At 44.2% G+C, this 21,948-nt stretch overlaps 1 protein-coding gene across 1 annotated transcript in view; it reads right to left on the bottom strand.

Annotated features, from left to right (window-relative positions):
- Positions 1-7,487: 7,487 nt before the first annotated feature.
- The window catches only part of ccdc85al (coiled-coil domain containing 85A, like), a 63,821-nt gene continuing 49,360 nt past the window's right edge, over positions 7,488-21,948 (bottom strand). Inside the window, exons 4-5 of the mRNA XM_034188755.1 lie at positions 11,538-11,596; positions 7,488-7,710 (exon numbers count right to left, since the gene is read on the bottom strand). Coding sequence (XP_034044646.1) covers positions 7,705-7,710; positions 11,538-11,596 — 65 coding nt within the window. The 3' untranslated portion in view covers positions 7,488-7,704. The remainder of the gene's footprint in view (positions 7,711-11,537; positions 11,597-21,948) is intronic.

The following is a 21,948-nucleotide window of genomic DNA, read 5'->3' as shown; positions in this document are numbered from 1 at the left end:
TACGTTAAACATCCCAACTTCATTAGAATTGGGGTTGTAAAATGCCCCTGTGGACTGGCTTATACTGGAAAAAGTACAAGATCTTTAAAAACAAGAATTTCAGAACACAGATCTAAGATTCGTAACCATGACATGAAAAGTCCTGTTGCAATTCATTTTTCTGTTAAACAACATAATGTAAGTTCACTCAGATATTTAGGTATTGAACATGTTCACCTCAACAATCGAGGAAGTGAAGTGAATCAATTGCTTCTCCAAAGAGAAGCCTTCTGGATTTACAGTACACTTTGATTTGAGACCTTTTTTATGTTATCCTTGTATTATGAATGTGTTCCTGTGACATTGCAGCGTGTCTATATATGTATGTATTTATATTTGCATATATTTTTTTAGAATTGTGGTATTTTTGGCTGTGGTGCTCACTGCATCTCTTCAAGAGATACTTATAGATGATCAATATTCAGATATGATGGTTCATACCTGATGTTTGTATTTCATTGTTTAAACTAAGATAACCACAAGATGTTTTTATCTTTTATTTTTTTCATCTGGTTGTTTGTCAGGTGATGGCAGTAATTAGTTTCAGTATATATGCAGGTGTTATGTGCTGCCGCGGATTGAGGAGCGGACCAGCGTCTGACTGAACCCAGCGCTAAATAACCAGAAAGCGGTTCTAAAAACAAAACCAATTTATTTCCCTCCTGTGCAATAATTGGTGTACAACATAAATATTCGTTTGTCTGGCGAGGTGAAGGACGGCGCGCTCTCTAGCGCCCAAATGGGTCGAAGCCTGACGCTTTCTGGACTCAGATTCACCACCGAACACCCCCCAGGTGGATACGACAAACTGACTCTGAAGGACGGAAAAGATGAGGTAAATCAACAGAGCTACAATACATATCCTTCAAAGGCACACACTATCAGCAACACATTCAGGTCTGAATTTAAACTGTCTATAAATGAGCAGCTTCTCACAACATGTGGAGGATCATCAGTCCGTACGCCACGTCAGTGAGGAGCAAACTGCACAATTCTCGTCAGTGTTCAAATATACTGCGTAACAAAATACCAAATTACTGTTAACACTTATTCAGACAATCATCACCTCTGATGCGTGCTGACAGCATGTGTCCCTCACCCGTCCTCCTTCACAGGCACGATGTGTCAAACCCTGGCGCGGTCCTCAGCGTCTCACAAACAAACATCACAAGGTCGAGTTCCCGGCAATTCTGCTCAAATCACTCATGGCTTAAAAGCAGAATGCCATCTCATTATCTGCTTCAGCTGAAAGTCTTTAAGTTTGCACGTGAGCATCATCCACAGGTGCAGCCAATACTTCTGATGAGGGTGAAGGACTCTTCCGCCAGCACCTTCTCCACAGAAAAAAAACCCAGTTTGCATACCACCTGGAGAGCAAAGAAAAGAAAACAGCACCCAAATGTCCAGCCAAACCCCCCAACACACAACAGCAGGTTTGCCACGACACTAATTATGTCTGAAGAAGGGCAGCGCCCAAAACCTCAAAGAAAAAGAGATATGGGAGCATTAAGGTATTTTTGTTTTCATATAATTTAGAAGACATTTTATATCAGTTCCATGCAAGAAAATAGTTATTTGTGAATTGATTATTCTGCACGTCAGTGAAACATCAAGCTGGATTTCCTTCAAACTTGGTGGGAATATTACCTGGATAGATATGTAGAGTTAACAAGAACTTGGAGTAGTTTGGTCAGAGGTCAAAGTCAAGGAAATATGGTGCGAAAAAGCACCTTTTTTGTGTGTCTCACCAAACAAGAATCCTAGATGGCTCATCTGGAGTATATATTGATCAGCAACATATTTGTGATTGACTGGTATAAATGGCTTTAAAAGGAAGTTACACAGAAGCCCTACAGAGTAAAAACAAAACACCCTTGTACATTTATATTGTAGTGTGTAGAATGTGCAGGCTGTTCATCAGCACTTTGATGCCTTTCTTTTTTGTTGTTGTTTTTTTGGTGACTGCCATTGTTAGTGGCGTCAGAGCACGATGGCTGTCTGCAAACTTTGTGGTTGATGAATGTGGTCCAACTTACTCAATCCAAAGTACTTTTTTTTTTTTTTACAGTAGGAGGTCATGAATATTTGGTTTCCGGAAGATGTCTAGAATACAGCATCATTTCTTATGTCACAGACAGCTGATGAAGCTGTTTCCATTATTTAGTTCTTCCATTTGAAGTTCCACCTGAAGTTACTGATGACCCAATCAATGAAAAAAAAAATACAACTGGCATGACCTTTTCAGAAAAGGAGCACTAACAGTCACGTGGGGTTTCCCTGCTTGGAGCTGATTGTTGTCATATAAAATATTCTGAGCAAAACTCCAGTGAGGATGTGAGATGCTCTTTAACCTTACGGAGGTGGATTTTTTTTTTTCATTCATTCAGGTGATCAAACTCGTTAGAGAAGCATGAGGAGACTGTATCAGTTCCAGTCACAATAGATGGTCTCAAATTTTGCTTTACATTAAAAACAAACTCCTCATCTTTCTTGTAATGATGTGTATTTACATGCGTGTGCTGATGCGGTGATCAGTTTCCCGCTGATCAACCCGTCAGGGTGGATCTTGTGTGTGTGTGTTGACAGATTTTTGTGTCCAGCTCTGGTCCCTGCTGATGTCTTGTTGTTCCACCAGCTGACAGAGTTGCCGTGGTGTTTATAGATTTACCGTCTCAGCGGCTGGATATGCAGATGGGGCGGATTGACCTGCTGTGACCTTGGAAAAGTGCCCCGGCGGAGCACAGCAGCGACCTGGGGATGGGCAGGACGTGCTGCAATGCAGCAGAGCTGCATGCGCTCGCCCACGCATCCACAACACATGAACTGCAGTCCTCCCACACACTTGTCTCACACACACACACGTGCACATGCACACACACACATTCTCTCCTTGTTTTCTGGCATGAGCAGGAAGGGGCGTGTCCTCACCAGCCTGCTGCTGTCTCTCCAGCTGAAGACACCCACATCACTGTGCATGTAGAACACCACGTGCACACACACACACACACACACACAAAGTGTAACTTAAAGCCCCATCAACCATTTCGATGTTTGAGGCCAATATACAGAATATGTACGTGCACACTGCACAAAAAATAAAGAAGTCTCAAAATCCAGTTTTAGGAATCCCAGAGTTCTAATAAAAGTAGCATTTGATGCCCCTCCCTCCACCCCCTTTTGATTGGCATTTCCACATGAAATCAGTTGGGACAAAAGTGAATATGTCAGCCATATTTTTTTCATTCAATAATCCATCCATTTTCTTGACCTGCTTTGCTTATTTATCAGGTTTTCATAATTTGTAATGTCTCCATGATGCATTAAATGTGCCTAAAACATTTGCACAGTGCTGTGTGTGTGTGTGTGTGTGTGTGTGTGTGTGTGTGTGTGTGTGTGTGTGTGTGTGTGTGTGTGTGTGTGTGTGTGTGTGTGTGTGTGTGTGTGTGTGTGTGTGTGTGTGTGTGTGTGTGTAATTCCCCATACTTTAGGAATTACTACTTTTGTGAATTGGTTGGTTTGAGTCCTTGTTAGGGAAATAACCTGATGTGAAGTTTCTGTCATATGTTTCTGCATCACGTGTCACCTTCAACTGGAGGGTCAAAGGTCAGTAACTGTGTCACCACCAGGCACACTAAAACAAACACCAGACAAATACTGCGTAGTTACATAAAGAAGTCTGTTTATTTGATATATATTATATGCATCTTCATATATTAGTCATAATACAGTAAGCCAAAATAATAATTATATTTATATAGAGATATATAGAAAACTAATCCAATAATCTACTTATAGACTTTATCCCTGGTTAAAAAACAAAAACACGGAGAATCATATAATCTCCATAGCTTGAGTTTAGGCGCTTTAAAGGAACAAGAAAGATAATAGAAAAAGAAAGTGACACCTGAAAGTTGCACCTTATAGAACGAGAACATCTGTGAGCAGCTAATGTCAATCACGTAGGTTTAAGACACAGGAACAGGTTTTCTTCTTGCTAGAACATCGTAAGAAATGTTTTCAACAGGTTTTGTTTTCTGAATGGCTGAAAATCACATGGCAGGAAGAGGAGGAGATCAGCTGGATTTTAAGTTTGTATTGTCTCATTTCTGCCTTGAAGAAAAAAATCAAAATGAAGCAGGGCTGAGAATCACTAAGTGAACATGTACAGTGCCTGTAAACTTCTTTAAGCATTCACATGATTTTATACCAATCATATTTTAAAAACATTTTGATTGGAGTCTGTTGTGTCTGTTGCTTCACCAGTCACAGCTGTATGGCAGAGTAGAATGGAGAAAAATACACTGTGAGGAAAAAAAACTGTCAGCTGGAATTGCCAGAATAATTCTTTTTTTTAAAACAGTAAAAATATGCAAAAACCTTTCCAGAAAATACTGTAAATTTTACAGTATACAAATTATATAATTTGCAAAAAAAACAAAAAAACAAACAAACAAAAAAACTAAACAAAGCAAAAAAGGAGACTGGCCTATGGGCAGCCTTTAATGGGGGATATGTTATTTGGAAAGCAAGCACACTGTTAGCCGCCACCTTTCTGTCATGTGGTGTGAATCAGTCTGAAAATGAACTGCAGAATCCATTTTATTCTACGAGGGTAGGCTGAAAAGTTCTAAGGCTCACCATGATACTCCTTCCTGGTGAGCCTTAGAACTTTTCAGCCTACCCTCGTATAGATATATAACCCTAATCAATTTTCAACAGACGTGATTATTTTTCACAACTCTTCACATTGACATCATTCATTCATTCACTCATATTCAATACCTGCTTATTCCAATGATGGGCCACAGGGGAGCTGGAGCTGATCCCAGTGGTCACTGGGCAAGAGATGGGAGTTTGTACAAATAGAGTAAAACAAAAAAAAATGTTTAATATGGCAACATGACATAAAATTCATTATAGATTCAGAGTAGTTCCTATTGTGTGGCAGCAGAGTGGTGCAAGCATGCTTGTTTGCCAAGTGAAATATCTCAAGTTCAAGGCTGCTTGAGGCCCATTCTCCATATACAGTAGTGTTCAGAATAATAGTAGTGCTACGTGACTGAAAAGATTAATCCAGGTTTTGAGTATATTTCTTATTGTTACATGGGAAACAAGGTACCAGTAGATTTGGTAGATTCTCACAAATCTAATAAAACCAAGCATTCATGATATGCACACTCTTAAGGCTATGAAATTGGGCTATTAATAAAAAAAAGTAGAAAAGGGGGTGTTCACAATAATAGTAGTGTGGCATTCAGTCAGTGAGTTCATCAGTTTTGTGGAACAAACAGGTATGAATCAGGTGTCCCTTATTTAAGGATGAAGCCAGCACCTGTTGAACATGCTTTTCTCTTGCCTGAGGAAAATGGGATGTTCAAGACATTGTTCAGAAGAACAGCGTAGTTTGATTAAAAGTTGATTGGAGAGGGGAAACTATATGCAGGTGCAAAACATTATAGGCTGTTCATCTACAATGATCTCCAATGCTTTAAATGACAAAAAAAAAACCCAAAAAAACAGAGGACATGTGGAAGAAAACGGATAACAACCATCAAAATGGATAGAAAGAATAACAGAATGGCAAAGGCTCACCCATTGATCAGCTCCAAGACAGTCTGGAGTTACCTGTAAGTGCTGTGACAGTTAGAGGATGCCCTGTGTGAAGCTAATTTATTTGCAAGAATCCCCCACCAAAGTCCCTCTGTTAAATAAAAGACATGTGCAGAAGACGTTACAATTTGCCAAAGAACACATCAACTGGCCTAAAGAGAAATGGAGGAATATTTTGTGGACTGATGAGAGTAAAATGTTCTTTTTGGGTCCAAGGGCCACAGACAGTTTGTGAGACGACCCCAAACTCTGAATCACAAGCCACAGTTCATAGTAAAGACAGTGAAGCATGGTGGTGCAAGCATCATGATATGGGCATGTTTCTCTACTATGGTGTTGAGCCTATATATCGCATACCAGGTATCATGGATCAGTTGGATATGTCAAATACTTGAAGAGGTCATGTTGCCTTATGCTGAAGAGGACATGCCCTGAAGTGGGTGTTTCAACAAGACAATGACCCCAAGCACACTAGTAAACCAGCAAAATCTTGGTTCCAAACCAACAAATTAAGCCTCGCAGATGTTGAAGAAATCATGAAAACTATGGTTTATACAACTAAATACTAGATTAGTGATTCACAGGATGCCTAAAAAAGCAGTTTGAACATAATTAGTTTGAGTTGTAGTGTCAACAGCAGATGCTACTATTAATGTGAACACCCCCTTTTCTACTTTTTTTACTAATAGCCCAATTTCATAGCCTTAAGAGTGTGCATATCAGAATGCTTGTCTTGTTGGATTTGTTGAGAATCTACTGAATCTACTGGTACCTTGTTTCCATGTAACAATAAGAATATACTCAACACCTGGATGAATCTTTTAGTCACATAGCACTATTATCTGAACACTACTGTACAGCTGGAGTTGTGTTAATAAAACCAGACCAACATGTGGATCCTGTGGTGAACCTGCTGAGCAAAATGAGAGCAGCACACAAAATCTCAATGAATGCAATTCTTGTACAATAAGTAAAAGCTGCATTTGACTTGACAGTAATTAGTAAAACTAGCTTGATAGTGCTAATTTAGCAAAAGAAAAAATGCTGCTGGATTTACTGGTTTAAAATGTCCAACATGTTAGTAAATTACAACAGCTTTATACCATTAAAATTTACCCGATGTTCTGTCAAGGTATTTATATATATATATATTTTATTTTTTTTTTTTACAGAATGAGATGGCTTTACTGTTAAAATAATGATTGTGTTTGTTTATTTTTTACAGTGTACTAAAAAGACGTGAGAACAAATCTTATGTCCCTGACAGACTGTTCTGTAGACTGACACCAAAGTAGAGCTTTGTGGATGTCAGACTAAAGTGCTGTGACTGATGAAGCATCAGGCTGATTTAACTGAACTCCAAAAGCGATTCTGCCACTTCTTTGCCTGTTAAAGTGAAGATTAGCTCTCATAATATAAAATAGCATTATTACATACAGTCTGTAACACTATCACTGTTTCACAAAGAGCATAATTTGTTAATAATTTGGCATAAGATCTTACATTATTTGCATTATTTTTAAGTATATTGTGAAAGAAACACTAATTATTGAATTTTGATCTGATATTGTAAACAAGTAAAAGCACGAGTGGATGTTGTTTTTAACAGACACTGCAGGAGAAGAGAAGGGAAACTGTGGAAAATAATCAGTAGGTATAAAATTTATGTGCTTTTCCACCAGTTATCGATGTCTGTAAACAAAGAGCAGCGACACAAACCGTCCTTCTCATCTGCTCGATGCTCTCCAGGTCTTGTCACAGCAGAGAGATCCGCGCTCGTCCATTTAGCTAGAGACGTTTATCAGCTGGTCTAATGACCTCCCCTTTATCTCAAATGCTTTATGTAAAACTATAACGATGGATGTGCGCTCCACCAGGCCCTCCGACGTGGACGAGGCCCCGGAAAACCATCTGTGGCTGTGGAGGCTGATGTCCAGAAGCTTCAAGATTACCAAGACCAGAGCCTCAGGAGGACTGCAGCAGTGTGCCCCCCCCAAGCTCCACTCCCTTTTCTTTGAGGAGTCTAGTTGGCCGTGCGAGGGTCAAGAGGAGGCATCAAAGCTAGGAAAGACACAGAAGAGAAAGTTAAAAATCAAAAACATTTATGGATTCAAAAGTGCCTGCAGAGACTTAAGATGTGTTGACTTTCTCATGTTTCCTGTGTTGTTCTGTATGTGCTGTGGAGCATCAATCATACAACAGACCTGCATCTTTACACGTCAGCTTTCAAATGTAAAATCTGAAACAAGTGCAGCTATATTTTAATCAAGCTAATTACATTTTGCACCAGGTGCAAAGCAGAAGAAAATAGCTAACAATCAGGTGTGCACATAACTGGTGCTCAGTTGGTTGCGTGTGATTAAAAATAAATGATGCACAGCAGAAAACACTGAGAAAACTGCTTTTCCTGCAATCTGCCATCATTGTTTCCCTCTTGAGAAGATCTTCCCCCCCATCTTTTTTGCTGTGCATAATTTATTTTCAGTGGACACAAGCACCTAATCACCAGTTATGTGCACGCCTCCCTAGTTCTGAGGTTGTAAAACCTCTGCGGATCACTGAAGCATGATGAGACAGCAACAATGTGAACACAACTTGACTTTTTCAAAGTATGTATTTTAGCTACGCCACTGTTTCCTCCGCAACACTGTTTTCATATTGTATGTCAGTATTTTAGTATTTCTTTACACACGCAGGTATCCATAGTCAGGACTCTAACTTTTTTAAGTCGCACAAAGAGGGGACCTGGATTGCTGGATCAACTTTTCTTTCTCCCTCCATTCTTCTGCTTCCATTAGGGGTCGCCAGAGCAGATCAATCGTCTCCATCTCACCCTGTCCTCTGTATCGTCCTCTGTCTCACCAACCACCTGCATGTCCTCCCTCAGCACATCCATAAACCTCCTCCTTTGGCCTCCCTCTTCTCCTCCTGCCTGGTGGCTCCATCCTCAGCACCTTCTCCCTATATACCCTGGGTTCCTCCTCTGCACATGTCCAAACCATCTCAGTCTCACCCTCTCGACTTTGTCTCCAAACCGTTCCCACCTAAGCTGTCCCTCGATAGGTTCATTCCCCAATCGTGTCCATTCATCACTCCCAGAGAGAATTACAGCATCTTTATCTCCGTCTTCTGTCTTTTTGTTAGTGCCACCATCTCTAAGCAGTACAGCATAACTTGTATCACTACTGTCTTGGAGACTTTCACCTTCACTCTGCTGACTATCTTCTATCACAAATCCCTCCTGCCACCTTTCTCCACTCACTCCACCCTGCCTGCACTCTCTTCTTCACCTCTCTACCACACTCTTCATTACTTTGGACAGTTGACCCCAAGTATTTAAACTCATGTACATTCACCACTTCTACTCCTTGTAACTGCACTATTCCACTGGGCTCCCTCTCATTCACACACATGGACTCAGTCTGACTCCTACTGACTTTCATTCCCTGCTCTCCAGAGCATATCTCCACCTCTCCAGACTAGACTCAACCTGCTCTCTATTGTCACTACAGAGCACAATGTCATCTACAAACATCATAGTCCATGGGAACTCCTGTCTGTTCTCATCAGTCAACCTGTCCAGCACCACTGCAAACAAGAAAGGACTCAGAGGTGGTCCTTCATGTAATCCCACCTCCACCTTGACTAAATCTGTCATTCCTACTGCTCATCCACAAAGAAATACACAGTGTAACTCCTTCTGTTCTTCTCCATCAGTGTTTAAACATTGCATCTGTAGTGCTCTTTCTCATCATGAAAACCATATGGCCACTCACAGATCTTCACCTGTTTCTAACCTTTTCTCTCTCATTTTCTTCCTTCATCAGCCTCCTCAAATATTCCCTACACCTTCTCAACACCTTTATCAGCTAGCCTGCTGCAGATCCTTTCCAGCTCTGTCCATTTGTCTGGCCAATCGGTACAAACCTTTTCTCCTTCCTTACAGTTCCTTAGCTTTTGCTACTTCTCTTTTCACCTTACGCCACATCTTGTACTCCTGTGTACTTTGTTCATCTCTCCAACTATCCCAGTTCTTTTTTGCCATCCTCTTTCTCCTTATGTTTTCCTGAGCATCTTCATTCCACCACTTCATTATTGAGATCAAAGATATTTATTTTGCACATGTACAGAGATACAAAGTAAAACACACCGTGACATAAAGTAGGGCACTCTGCCCCAATTTTGTGAATATCAAAGAAAAAAATAAAAGGATAAATAAAGATTCAAAAAATAAACATTCAACTCAGTCATGGTTGAGCGGTTGAGTTGAGTGCATCATGCTTTAGGATGCTGTTTGCAGCATCCTTAAGTCAAGTCTGAATCCCAGTCTGGGCAAACTTGGCTGTATTTCTCTCCAAGTCTTTGACTCTGTGTTTTCCGTCTGTCCAATAAAAGCCTAAAATACCAAAAAACATTTACCATCTGCTAGTCCACAGTTTTATAGACATCATCAAAACCAAGTCTCTTTCTGTGGGACATGGATTTTAGTTCTGAAAATTTCTGACTGACTACTGCTCTTTTTTTTTTTTTTCATCACTATTACCTTAAGCACTAAAACCTAAACCTCTTATAGCCATTCTGGTATAGTCCCAACGGGGGGAGGGCTTCAGGGTCAACTAAGGAGTGCAATTTCATTTGTCTCTTTTGCCTGTCCCAGAAACGTTGTCCTTTTTGGAGGGCAAAAAAGCCACTTTCCTTGATTTGGCAGATCCAAGATTATTATGTCACTACTTAAACTAGAAATCATCAAATTAAGAAAAACAGTGATAAACGTGGTGTCCTTTTATTATTTTGTGGGACTTTCATTTCCTTTAATTGAATAACTTGTCATTTCTGTACAAATACCTGATGTGCTGAACTACAACATATTAAATATTAGATTCCAAGTATGAAGTCTGGAGTTTTCCTCCAGACAAACTGAAATAAAATCAAGCTTTCGAGTGAAGCTGTTAATCACTGTCTGCTTTCTGTGACAGGTTGGTTTTGTTTCATCCACAGGGGACAGTGATGCAGGAAAAGACACAGGATGAGCTCAAAGCCACACTTTGAGCTCATCCTTACTGCTTTTCTTCTCCCACAAATCATCACTCACTGATGTAAAGTTCCCTCTGGATGAAAAGGTCCAAGCATTCGGTGAGGAATGAGCCAAAAGACAAACAGTTTTTGTCCACACCGGTAAGAGATGATGACCATGAACCTGCTGGAATTGTGACTGTGAATGTGCATGATTTTGTGTACATACATTCTGCAACAAAAACATCCAAGGATTCATGACTGTCCTCTAGGGGGAGGTATGTCTTTTTTAAATATCAGTGCAGGCCTCTTGCCCATGGATCATTTCCTGATAAAACACCTGGGACTACACACAGGGACAAAGTCACCTCTGACCCCGTAGCCCCACTTCAAACCCACTGTGACTCCATGTGGCTCGGACCAAGTACACAAACAACGGATTTCTAGAATGACCTGGAACTGACACAGAATCCCACCAAAGTCTACCACGCTGATGTATCCTCTGCACAGATCCTGATGTCATTGGCTCCATGGAGCTTAGGTTTCTTTAGCGATGAATAGAACATGATGATTTTACTTCAACATGGGGACATCTAGTGGAACAATATTCCCACCATTGGTCACCTAATGATCCACTGCAATAGACTGAGGTTTGAAATGTTACCGAATATTGGCTGTTCAACAGTACTGTAGAGATAAATGTGTTTAGTAATTTGTAAACTCAAGGAGGTGCACAGATGGGTGATAATTACATGATTTATTGGCCACTGTGGAAGGACTATATAATGGGCTTCCTTTGGATGTCCTTTTCTCCTAAAGTGTAATTAATGCAAATGAGGTTTGTGACCAAAGAAACGGTTGGGAGCAGCTCTTACCTGTCCCATAGCTTCACATTTCTCCAGTTGTTGGTTGCAGCAACCAGCTGATATCAAAGCTGTAACAAAGCAGGAACAGAGATGTTTCAAATGTGCCCATTTGATTAGAAATGAATCTCAGTCATCGTATGAAGTACAGCTAATATCACTCTCAAAACGTCTCACACTTGGACAGGAACACAGTGCATACTTTCCTATTTTCAGCGGGATGAACATTATTGCAGATTTTTTTTGGAACACAACAAATTAAACATAACCCCTGTATAGATGTATAGTTTACTGTACCAGATTAACATCCTGATCATCACAGACTGCATAAAGATGGTCAGTAAGAGAGCAAAGACAAAGTGATGCTAAATGTTTCTATGGCCTTTAGTGGATTTCAGAACAAGGCACTTGGCCACTTAAGGCTGATTTTCACATGGATGTGGACAAGATCAATACATCATATACTGTACAAATACTATAATTTTGTTATGTTAATAGAATTTATAACTAAGGTTTGAAATACAAGTAACTGACTGATTCACATTTAAATTCCATATCATTGTGTCATTTTTATTTATACATAATACTCTGGTAATAAAGTAAATTTACTGAGTCCTCAGCCGTCTGGTATAGCATGTGGTGAAGCATGATTCAGTGACAGCAGTGGATTTGTCGACGTTTATCTTCAAACTGTTGTGACAGATGAGCCTTTGTGTTGTTTTCAACTGTAATATTTGCTGCAGTGGTGCAAGTGACAATGAGTAGAACAGCAATCACGGTGTGGCTCTGCAGAGGTGTACACACACAGAGAGAGGCAGGCAAGGCAGACTAGACCATGATCTCAGTTTCCCAAAACTAACACTCAAAGATAAAGTGTAGCATGCCACAGACAAAGCAGACAGTGAAACCAGAGGAACAGCGAGAGGGAACATAAGTGAATGTATACATGTATGTACATGTGAACACAGATGAGGAGAGCTTAAATGCACACTTCAGGAAACAGACACCGCTATTTTAAATCTGTGTTATTATGTCATTGAACAAGAAAACTAATACTGATGGGATTTGTGTGAAAACTACAACTGAGAACACAACTCTACAAGAGAAACAGGGCTGACGTGACAAAGTCTTTGTCATGTTGCTTTCAAGGTTAAGCAGCTACGATGCACTCGTACACAGTGCACCCAGAAAGTTTTCACAGTGCTTCATTTTTTCCACATTTTTTATGTTACAGCCTTATCCAAAATGGAGCATTTCATTTCCCCCCTCCCCTCAAAGTTCTACCCACAACACCCCATAAAGGCAACATGAAAAAGTTTTTTTGGAAATTTTTGCAAATTTCTTAAAAATAAAAAACTACAATTCACAAGTACATACGTATTCACAGCCTTTGTTCAATACTTTGTTGATGCACCTTTGACAGCAATTACAGCCTCAAGCCTTCTTGAATATGATGCCACAAGCTTGGTGCACCTATCTTTGGGCAGTTTGGCCATTCCTCTTTGCAGCACCTCTCAAGCTCCATCAGCTTGGATTGGGGAGTGTCGGTGCACAGCTATTTTCAGATCTCTGGTCCTTGAGCCACTCAAGGACATTCACAGAGTTGTCCTGAAGGCACTCCTTTGATATCTTGGCTGTGTGTTTAAGGTCATTGTCCTGCTGAAAGATGAACCGTCGCCCCAAGGTCAAGAGCGCTCTGGAGCAGGTTTCCATCCAGGATGTCTCTGTACATTGCTGCATTCATCTTTCCCCCATCCTGACTAGTCTCCCAGTTCCTGCTAATGAAAAACATCTCCACAGCATGATGCTGCCACCACCATGCTTCACTGTAGGGATGGTGCCTGGTTTCATGACATCTGGCATTCACACGAAAGAGTTCAATCTTTGTCTCATCAGAACAGAGAATTTTGTGTCTTCTGGTCTGAAGGTCCCCTCAAGTGCCTTTTTGGCAAACTCCAGGTGGACTGCCATGTGCCTTTTACTAAGGAGTGACTTTCGTCTGGCCAATTGCTGCAGAGATGGTGTTCTCCTCTCTCCACAGAGAAATGCTGGAGCTCTGAGAGAGTGACCATTGTGTTCTTAATCACTTCCCTGACTAAAGTCCTTCTCCCCCGATCGCTCAGTTTAGATGGGCGACTAGCTCTAGGAAGAGTCCTGGTGGATCTGAACTTCTTCCATTTACAGATGAGAAGATGGAGGCCACTGCACTCATTGGGAACTTCAAAGCAGCATAAATGTTTCTGTACCCTTCCCCAGATTTGTGCCTCCAGACAATCCTGTCTCGGAGGTCTACAGACAATTCATTTGACTTCATGATTGGTTTGTGCTATGGCTGTAAACTGTGGGACCTTATATGTAGACAGGTGTGTGTCTTTCCAAATCATGTCCAATCAACTGAACTTGCCCCAGGTGGACTTCAATTAAGCTGTAGAAACATCTCAAGTATGGTCATTGGAAACAGGAGGCACCTGAGCTCAATTCTGAGCTTCATGGCAACGACTGTGAATACTTATGGACATGTGATGGCTTAGTTTTTTATTATTTTTAATAAATCTGCAAAAATCTAAAGAAATGTCATTATGGATTATTTATGTGTAAAATTTTGTGGGGAAAAATAATTATATCCATTTTGGAAAAAAGCTGTAACATAAAATGTGGAAAAAGTGAAGCACTGTGAATACTTTCTGGATGCATCACATGCAGATGAAAGGTATTCTGGTTATTGGAGGATGTCTGTTCACTGACAAGAACAGTTAAAATGCCTGCTTGTGCAGAGTGGCCTCCCTGAATATGAGTTCAGCACCACGGACAGCACTCAGGCCACCATAAACCACAAAGAATTAAACTTAACATCACCGTCCTTTAACAACAGGTAGGTTCATGATTGTGCACTCAAATCTTTAACCAAAAACACCAGAAAATGGTCTAAATGTGAGGTCAGTATTAAAATCTAGGACACATGCCTGATCCTGGAGTCATTCAAAAGAAGAAAAAACCTTCGTTCTCAAACTCTCATTTGGTCACTCCTCTCAATGTTTCCTCTCTGTGAGTCTATAATCATCTTCAGAGCACCTTTCTTCTCCTCAGTGTGTGTACATCTCACATTAAAGACTCATAAAACTCTCGTGACCACTGAGTTCTTTGAAAGGGTTGAACACACATAATCACATGATCCTGCTGATGTTTGCTCACATGCAAACATAAAAATGCTGAATTCTTTGTGCTTATGGTCACCACAGTGGAGCCTGGATGAATATGCATGTTGATTTGGCACAAACTGTTGTGTGGGCCGCCCGAAGAGGGCACCCTGCCTGAAGGCGGGCTTCAGGCACCAGAGGGCGCAGTCGCCCACCGGAGCACCAGGAGCCGGAGCTGACAGCTGTCATCAATCACCTCATCATTCATCACACCATAAAAGCCTGGAGGAGACACCACATCTCTGCCGAGAAATCGTCTTACCTGACAGGTAAACTCTCAGCCTTTCAGTGCCGTATGCGCACCTTTGTACAGTTAAACTTGCCAGTTGTAACGTCTTTACATCTGAACCGTAGTTGTAACGTTCTTTGCAGCTGAAACCTTTTGTAAACACATAGCTGGTTGCTGAGTTTGTGGACGTTTGGAGGAGTTGGCGTTCCCATTCCTCAATCCAAAACGTTGGCGTTCCCGTTCCTCAATCCAAAAACGTGAGTGTTTCATAAGGATCTGCACGTACTCTGAATAACTGTGTTCAGGAGGTGGAGGTTTTCCACCAGAAGGGACTTTGACTGTCTGTGCTGAACTGTTTGCTGGGTGTGCACACATCCACTTGATCTATTTGTGCTTCCTGCCAGCAGTACCCGATCCGACAGCTGGAGGCGGTGGCCACCTGGGGACTCAGGACTTGGCAGCTCCGGTGTTTTCGGGTCTCTGCTGGCAGTGGAAATCGTTGTGGGGCCCGGCTCTTCTCTGGACAGGCGTCTCCTATCCTCGAGCCTGCCCACACGTCACCGACTGTTTAATTGACTGTTGTCTAAGATCGTTTCTGTATACCGTTGTGCACATTTCACAACATTAAATGTTATCTTTTTGTATTTCCATTGTCCGTTCATTTAAGCCCCCTGTTGTGGGTCCGTGTCACTACACTTTCCCAACAGGATTTCTCGGCCATCATCATGGATCCCGAGGGGCCAACCATCGCGTGAACACCAATGGAAACACAGGGTGCACAGGCGCCAGCAAGAGGTGTTTTAGGTGAACTGCAGCAATCTTAACCTCCTTCACTGCTCGGTTGGACTTGGTAACCGAGCAGAACGTTATACTCAATCAGGAGGATGGAGGCTCTCACCACTCAGGTGGAAAGCGCACACGCAGGGCGCTGCTGCGGCACCTCCCTCCTGCTGACCGGAGTGCCACATACAGATATTCCAGTGGTTGTTCAACGAACCCCCCCCCCCGAAGCATACATAAGCCCTCCAGAGCGTACGGAGGTTGTGTCGAGACATGCGCAGACTCCTGATGTTGTTCGCTTGTCTTTGCACAGTGTCCCGTCATGTACGTGTCTGATGCCAGCCGGGTGGCTTATGTAATAAACCTGCTTCGAGGAGAGGCACGCGCCTGGGCTACGGCACTCTGGGAGCAGAATTCACGGCTCCTAACAACATATACTGGGTTTGTGTGCGAGTTCAAACAAGTTTTGATCACCCCAATAGAGGCGAGACCACTTCAACGTGCTGCTGTCAAGAGACAGGGGCATCGGAGTGTAGCTGAGTATGCAGTCGGACTCCAGCATCGCGGGCCAGCGAGGTCCGGCTGGAATACTGTGCAAGGACGAGCCGCGGGATTTTGACGGGCTTATCGACCTGGTTATACGGTTAGATAACCGATTAGAAGAACATCGTCGGGAGCGGGGCGAGGGGCGTGGCCGGGCACGAGCCGTCCTCTTCCTTCCGGGTCCGAAGGGTGCCGCCGTCCCCACGCTCCACTGCCAGAGAGCTCCATGTGGCAACAGCTCCCCCTGCTGACGAAGCTATGGACACGAGCAGGGCCAAAGTGAAATCAAATAACAGACAACGGAGGCTGGCCCGCGGGGAATGTTTTTTTCTGTGGCTCGAGTGAGCACATACAGAAGAACTGCCCAAGCGGTTTTAAACTACAATGCCCGCCCTTAGAGACTGGGCTGAGGGTGGGCCATAATACTCACGTGGGGAAACCCGTAAATCCGCACGCATCCCAGTTACGATCCTGAGTGGGGCTCTAACCCTTCACGCCCCAGCACTGGGGACACGGGGTCGGAGGGGAATCTGCTGGACAGCAGATGGGCCAAAGGAAGTTGGGCTCCCTCTAGTGGCCTTACCATCACCATTGAAGGTACGGGCACTAGATGGCACCCTTCTCCATTAATCAACACACCAGATACACCCAGTGACATTGGTTGTGTCTGGGAATCACAGGGAGGAAATTGTGTTTTATGTGACTCCTTCTACCTCCCGAGTGATTTTGGGCTTTCCATGGATGTTAAAGCACAATCCGTGGATGATTGGCCATCTAGGGTTGTGACACAGTGGAGCGAAACCTGCCACCGGGAGTGTTTAGGATCCTCAGTTCCACTCGGTGTGACAGCTAAGGAGGAGGTTCTAGTCCCCCCAATCTGGCGGCGGTGCCAGCCGAGTACCTTGACCTTGCTGACGTCTTCCAGCAAGGATCTGGCACTCACGCTGCCCCCGCACCGTCCGTATGATTGTGCCATTGATTGATACCGGGCACTGAGTACCCGTCCAGCAGGCTGTACAGCCTCTCACGTCCGGAACGAGAATACGATGGAGACCTACATCCGGGATTCTTTAGCTGCCAGGTTGATCCGGAACTCCACCTCCCCGATGGGTGCTGGTTTCTTTTTTGTGGGCAAGAAGGACAGCGGACTCCGTCCATGCATTGATTACAGACGGCTGAACGACATCACGGTTCGCAAACCGATACAGTTACCTCTGTTAGATTCAGTGTTCACGCCCTTACATGGAGCCCAAATTTTCATGAAACTAGATCTTAGGAATGCGTATCACCTGGTTCGGATCCGGAAGGGAGACAAGTGGAAGACGGCATTTAACACCCCGTTACGTCACTTTGAGTACCTGGTCATGCCGTTTGGGCCTCACCAATGCGCCTGCGATGTTCCAAGTTTTGGTTAATGACGTCTTGCGGGACTTCCTGCATCGGTTCGTCTTCGTATACCTTGACGATATTCTCATCTTCCCCCCGGATCCTGAGACTCATGTGCAGCATGTACGTCAGGTCCTGCAGCGGTTGTTGGAGAACTGGCTGTTTGTGAAGGGCGAGAAGTGCGAGTTTCACCGCACTTCTTTGTCCTTCTTGGGGTTCATAATCTCCTCCAACTCCGTCGCCCCTGATCGGCCAAGGTTGCGGCGGTGAGAGATTGGCCCAACCAACAAGCCGTAGGAAACTGCAACAGTTCCTCGGCTTTGCAAATTTCTACCGGAGGTTCATAAAGGGCTACAGTCAGGTAGTTAGCCCCTGATGGCCCTAACCTCCACTAAAGTCCCCTTCACCTGGTCGGATCGGTGCGAAGCCATGTTTAGGGAGTTGAAACGCCGGTTCTTGACTGCACCAGGTTCTGGTGCAGCCCGATCCCGATCGCCAGTTTATAGTTGAAGTGGATGCTCTGACTCAGGGATAGAAGCCGTGCTATCCCAGAGTGGGGAGTCCGATAAGGTCCTCCACCCTTGTGCCTATTTTTCCCGCAGATTGACCCCGGCTGAAAGGAACTATGACGTCGGCAATCGGTAACTTCTGGCTGTGAAAGAGGCCCTTGAGGAGTGGAGACACCTGTTGGAGGGAGCTGCGGTGCCTTTCACGGTTTTCACGGACCATCAGAACCTGGAGTACATCTGGACCGCGAAGCGTCTGAACCCCAGGCAAGCCCGCTGGTCACTGTTCTTCGGTCGGTTTGACTTCCAAATTACGTATCGCCCCGGGACCAAGAACCAATGGTCCAATGCACTGTCCCGGGTGCATGAAGAGGAGGTCAAGCCAGAGCTGTCGGATCCGCCGGACACCATCATCCCCGAGTCCACTGTCGTCGCAACCTTCACCTGGGACGCGGAGAAGACCGTCCGGGAGGCCCTGACACGACACCCGGACCTAAGCAATGGACCTAAGAACAGACTATACGTTCCCACCAGAGGCCAGAGCTGCAGTCTTGGACTTCTGTCATGGTTCCAAGCTCTCCTGTCATCCAGGGGTGCGAAGAACCATGGCAGTGGTCCGGCAGCACTTCTGGTGGGCGTCGATGGAAGCCGACTTCCGGGAGTATGTCCAGGCCTGCACCACCTGTGCCAGGGGCAAGGCACGAACATAAGAAGGAACAAGGCTCCTCCAGCCACTGCCCGTGCCTCATCGCCCCTGGTCCCACATAGGCCTGGACTTTGTCACGGGTCTCCCTGCGTCCCAGGGTATGACCACCATCCTGACGATAGTGGACCGGTTCTCCAAGGCGGCCCACTTCGTAGCCCTCCCGAAGCTCCCGACTGCCCAGGAGACTGCAGACATCCTGGTCCACCACATCGTGCATCTGCATGGTATCCCCACGAACATTGTCTCGGATCGTGGTCCCCAGTTCTCCTCGCAAGTCTAGAGGAGTTTCTGTAGGGAACTGGGGGCCACCATGAGTCTCTCGTCCGGGTACCACCCTCAGACAAATGGACAGGCAGAGCGGGTGAATCAAGATCTGGAGCAGGCACTGTGGTGTGTAACCTCTGCACACCCGACGGCCTGGAGTCAACATCTGGCCTGGATCGAGTACGCTCATAATAGTCAGATCTCCTCGGCGACTGGCCTCTCCCCCTTCGAGGCATATTTGGGGTATCAGCCCCCATTGTTCCCAGCCGTGGAGGGAGAGGTCGAGGTCCCCTTGGTCCAGGCCCACCTCAGAAGGTGCCATCAGGTGTGGCGCACTGCCCGCTCTGCCCTTCTGAAAGCCCGGACGAGGGCTAAGGACCATGCAGACCGCCGGCATGCACCAGCTCCTGCATACCATCCCGGGCAGGAGGTATGGCTATCAACCAAGGACATCCCTCTGCATGTTGACTCCCAAAAACTGAAGGACAGATACATCGGACCGTTTGCAATCATCAAAGTCCTCAGTCCAGCCGCAGTGAAGCTGAGGCTACCAGCTTCACTACGGATACATCCAGTCTTCCATGTTTCCAGGATTAAGCCATATCACACCTACAACCTCTGCACCCCCGGACCAGCGCCGCCTCCTGCCCGCATCATAGATGGCGAGCGTGCGTGGACCGTCCGCAGGCTCCTGGACGTTCGTTGAAAGGGCAGGGGATTCCAATATCTGGTGGACTGGGAGGGTTACGGACCCGAAGAACGCTCCTGGGTGAAGCGGAGCTTCATCCTGGACCCGGCCAGGAGGCGCCCGTTGAGGGGGGGGTCCTGTTGTGTGGGCCACCCGAAGAGGAGGTACTGCTGGCCCAACACCAGAAGGCGCCCTGCCTGAAGGCGGGCTTCAGGCACCAGAGGGCGCAGTCGCTCACCAGGAGCACCAGGAGCCTGGAGCTGACAGCTGTCATTCATCACACCATAAAAGCCTGGAGGAGACACCACATCTCTGCCGAGAAATCTTCTTACCCGACAGGTAAACTCTCAGCCATTCAGTGCCGTATGCGCACCTTTGTACAGCTAAACTTGCCAGTTGTAACGTCTTTACATCTGAGCCGTAGTTGTAACATTCTTTGCATCTGAGTCCTTTGCAGCTGAAACCTTTGTAAACACATAGCTGGTTGCTGAGTTTGTGGACGTTTGGAGGAGTTGGCGTTCCCTGCTCCTCAATCCAAAAACTTGAGTGTTTCATAAGGATCTGCATGTACTCTGAATAACTGTGTTCAGGAGGTGGAGGTTTTCCACCAGAAGGGACTTTGACTGTCTGTGCTGAACTGTTTGCTGGGTGTGCACACATCCACTTGATCTATTTGTGCTTCCTGCCAGCAGTACCCGATCCGACAGCTGGAGGCGGTGGCCACCTGGGGACTCAGGACATGGCGGCTCCGGTGTTTTTCGGGTCTCCGCTGGCAGTGGAAATCGTGTGGGGCCCTGCTCTTCTCTGGACAAGTGTCTCCTATCCTCGAGCCTGCCACACGTCACCGACTGTTTAATTGACTGTTGTCTAAGATTGTATCTGTATACCGTTGTGCACATTTCACAACATTAAATTATCTTTTTGTATTTCCATTGTCCGTTCATTTAAGCCCCCTGTTGTGGGTCCGTGTCATTACACTTTCCCAACACAAACTTTACACCAGCTGCCCTTCCTGACACAACCGTATGTTGCTTAAACATGTTATAATGAGTTGGTGCAACTATGAAGCTGTTTATGAACAACATTCCTGCAGAGACTTTAAAAATGACAATATTCATAAAAAAGTGATGATGAAGTTTTGTCTGGGAGGCTACGCTGGTGTCATGCATCACAGCATCTGCCACACTGCAGAACCTTGGGTCCTGGATGGCAACCACAAAGGTAGATAACCGGTCCATCCAAATACATACCTATCAATACCTATAAATTGAATTATGGTCCTAGTTATTATTCACTTTTCAACTCTTCTGATACACTCTAGAAAATGTTTCATGGGGTCAGTGTGTATAGTTTAAATTGAAGAGTATTTTCAGTTTGAAAAAAATAAGGTGAAGTATCATAAATACACTTTGTATGGGTGCAAATTTTAGTAAATTGTGATATTACAAGATGCTGGTACAAAAATATTGCAATGGTTTTTAAATAAACAGTTTGATCATAAAATTGGAATTGCCACACTTAGTTTATTCTGGAATAGTGAAATAATTTACTAAGCCTCACAAAAACTTCAAGTATCAATTTTCATGGACATTTCAGAGGGGAACAGAAGTAAAATAAAGAGGTTAGAATAACTTAAATAATCTGACTACTTTAAAACTAAAACCTTTTAAGTAAATTCTTCTTAATTAACCTTGTAGAGGACAAAGCTAATCAAGTGCAACAAACTACTTAATGTTTTATAAAACTTCAGTTAGTCTGATTATAAATGTCTCATAGAATTTACTCAGCAATCACTGAGTTGGAATGATTTAAAACAATCCAAGCACATTGTTAACTTAATTTTTTGTAGACAGCCAAAAAAAAGTCTAATTGTGCATCAGTAGCTTCTCATTACACATAAAATCCATTATTGAGGTGTTACCCTGACCACGCACACACACACACAGACACACACAATCACACACACCTTCATAGATCAAGGGGCAAGATGCATGGAAATTACAGAGACCAGCGTTAGTGTTCAAGCGATCAGTCAACTGACAGTGTGGACTACTCCAGCATCAAGAGGCCTTGTGGGTGCAAGATGTGCTGGTTTCAGGATAACAGATAAGGAGAGTCCACACA

This window comes from Thalassophryne amazonica, chromosome 15 (assembly GCF_902500255.1).
Source record: "Thalassophryne amazonica chromosome 15, fThaAma1.1, whole genome shotgun sequence".
NCBI lineage: Eukaryota > Metazoa > Chordata > Actinopteri > Batrachoidiformes > Batrachoididae > Thalassophryne > Thalassophryne amazonica.
This window is presented reverse-complemented; position numbering and strand designations above follow the sequence as displayed.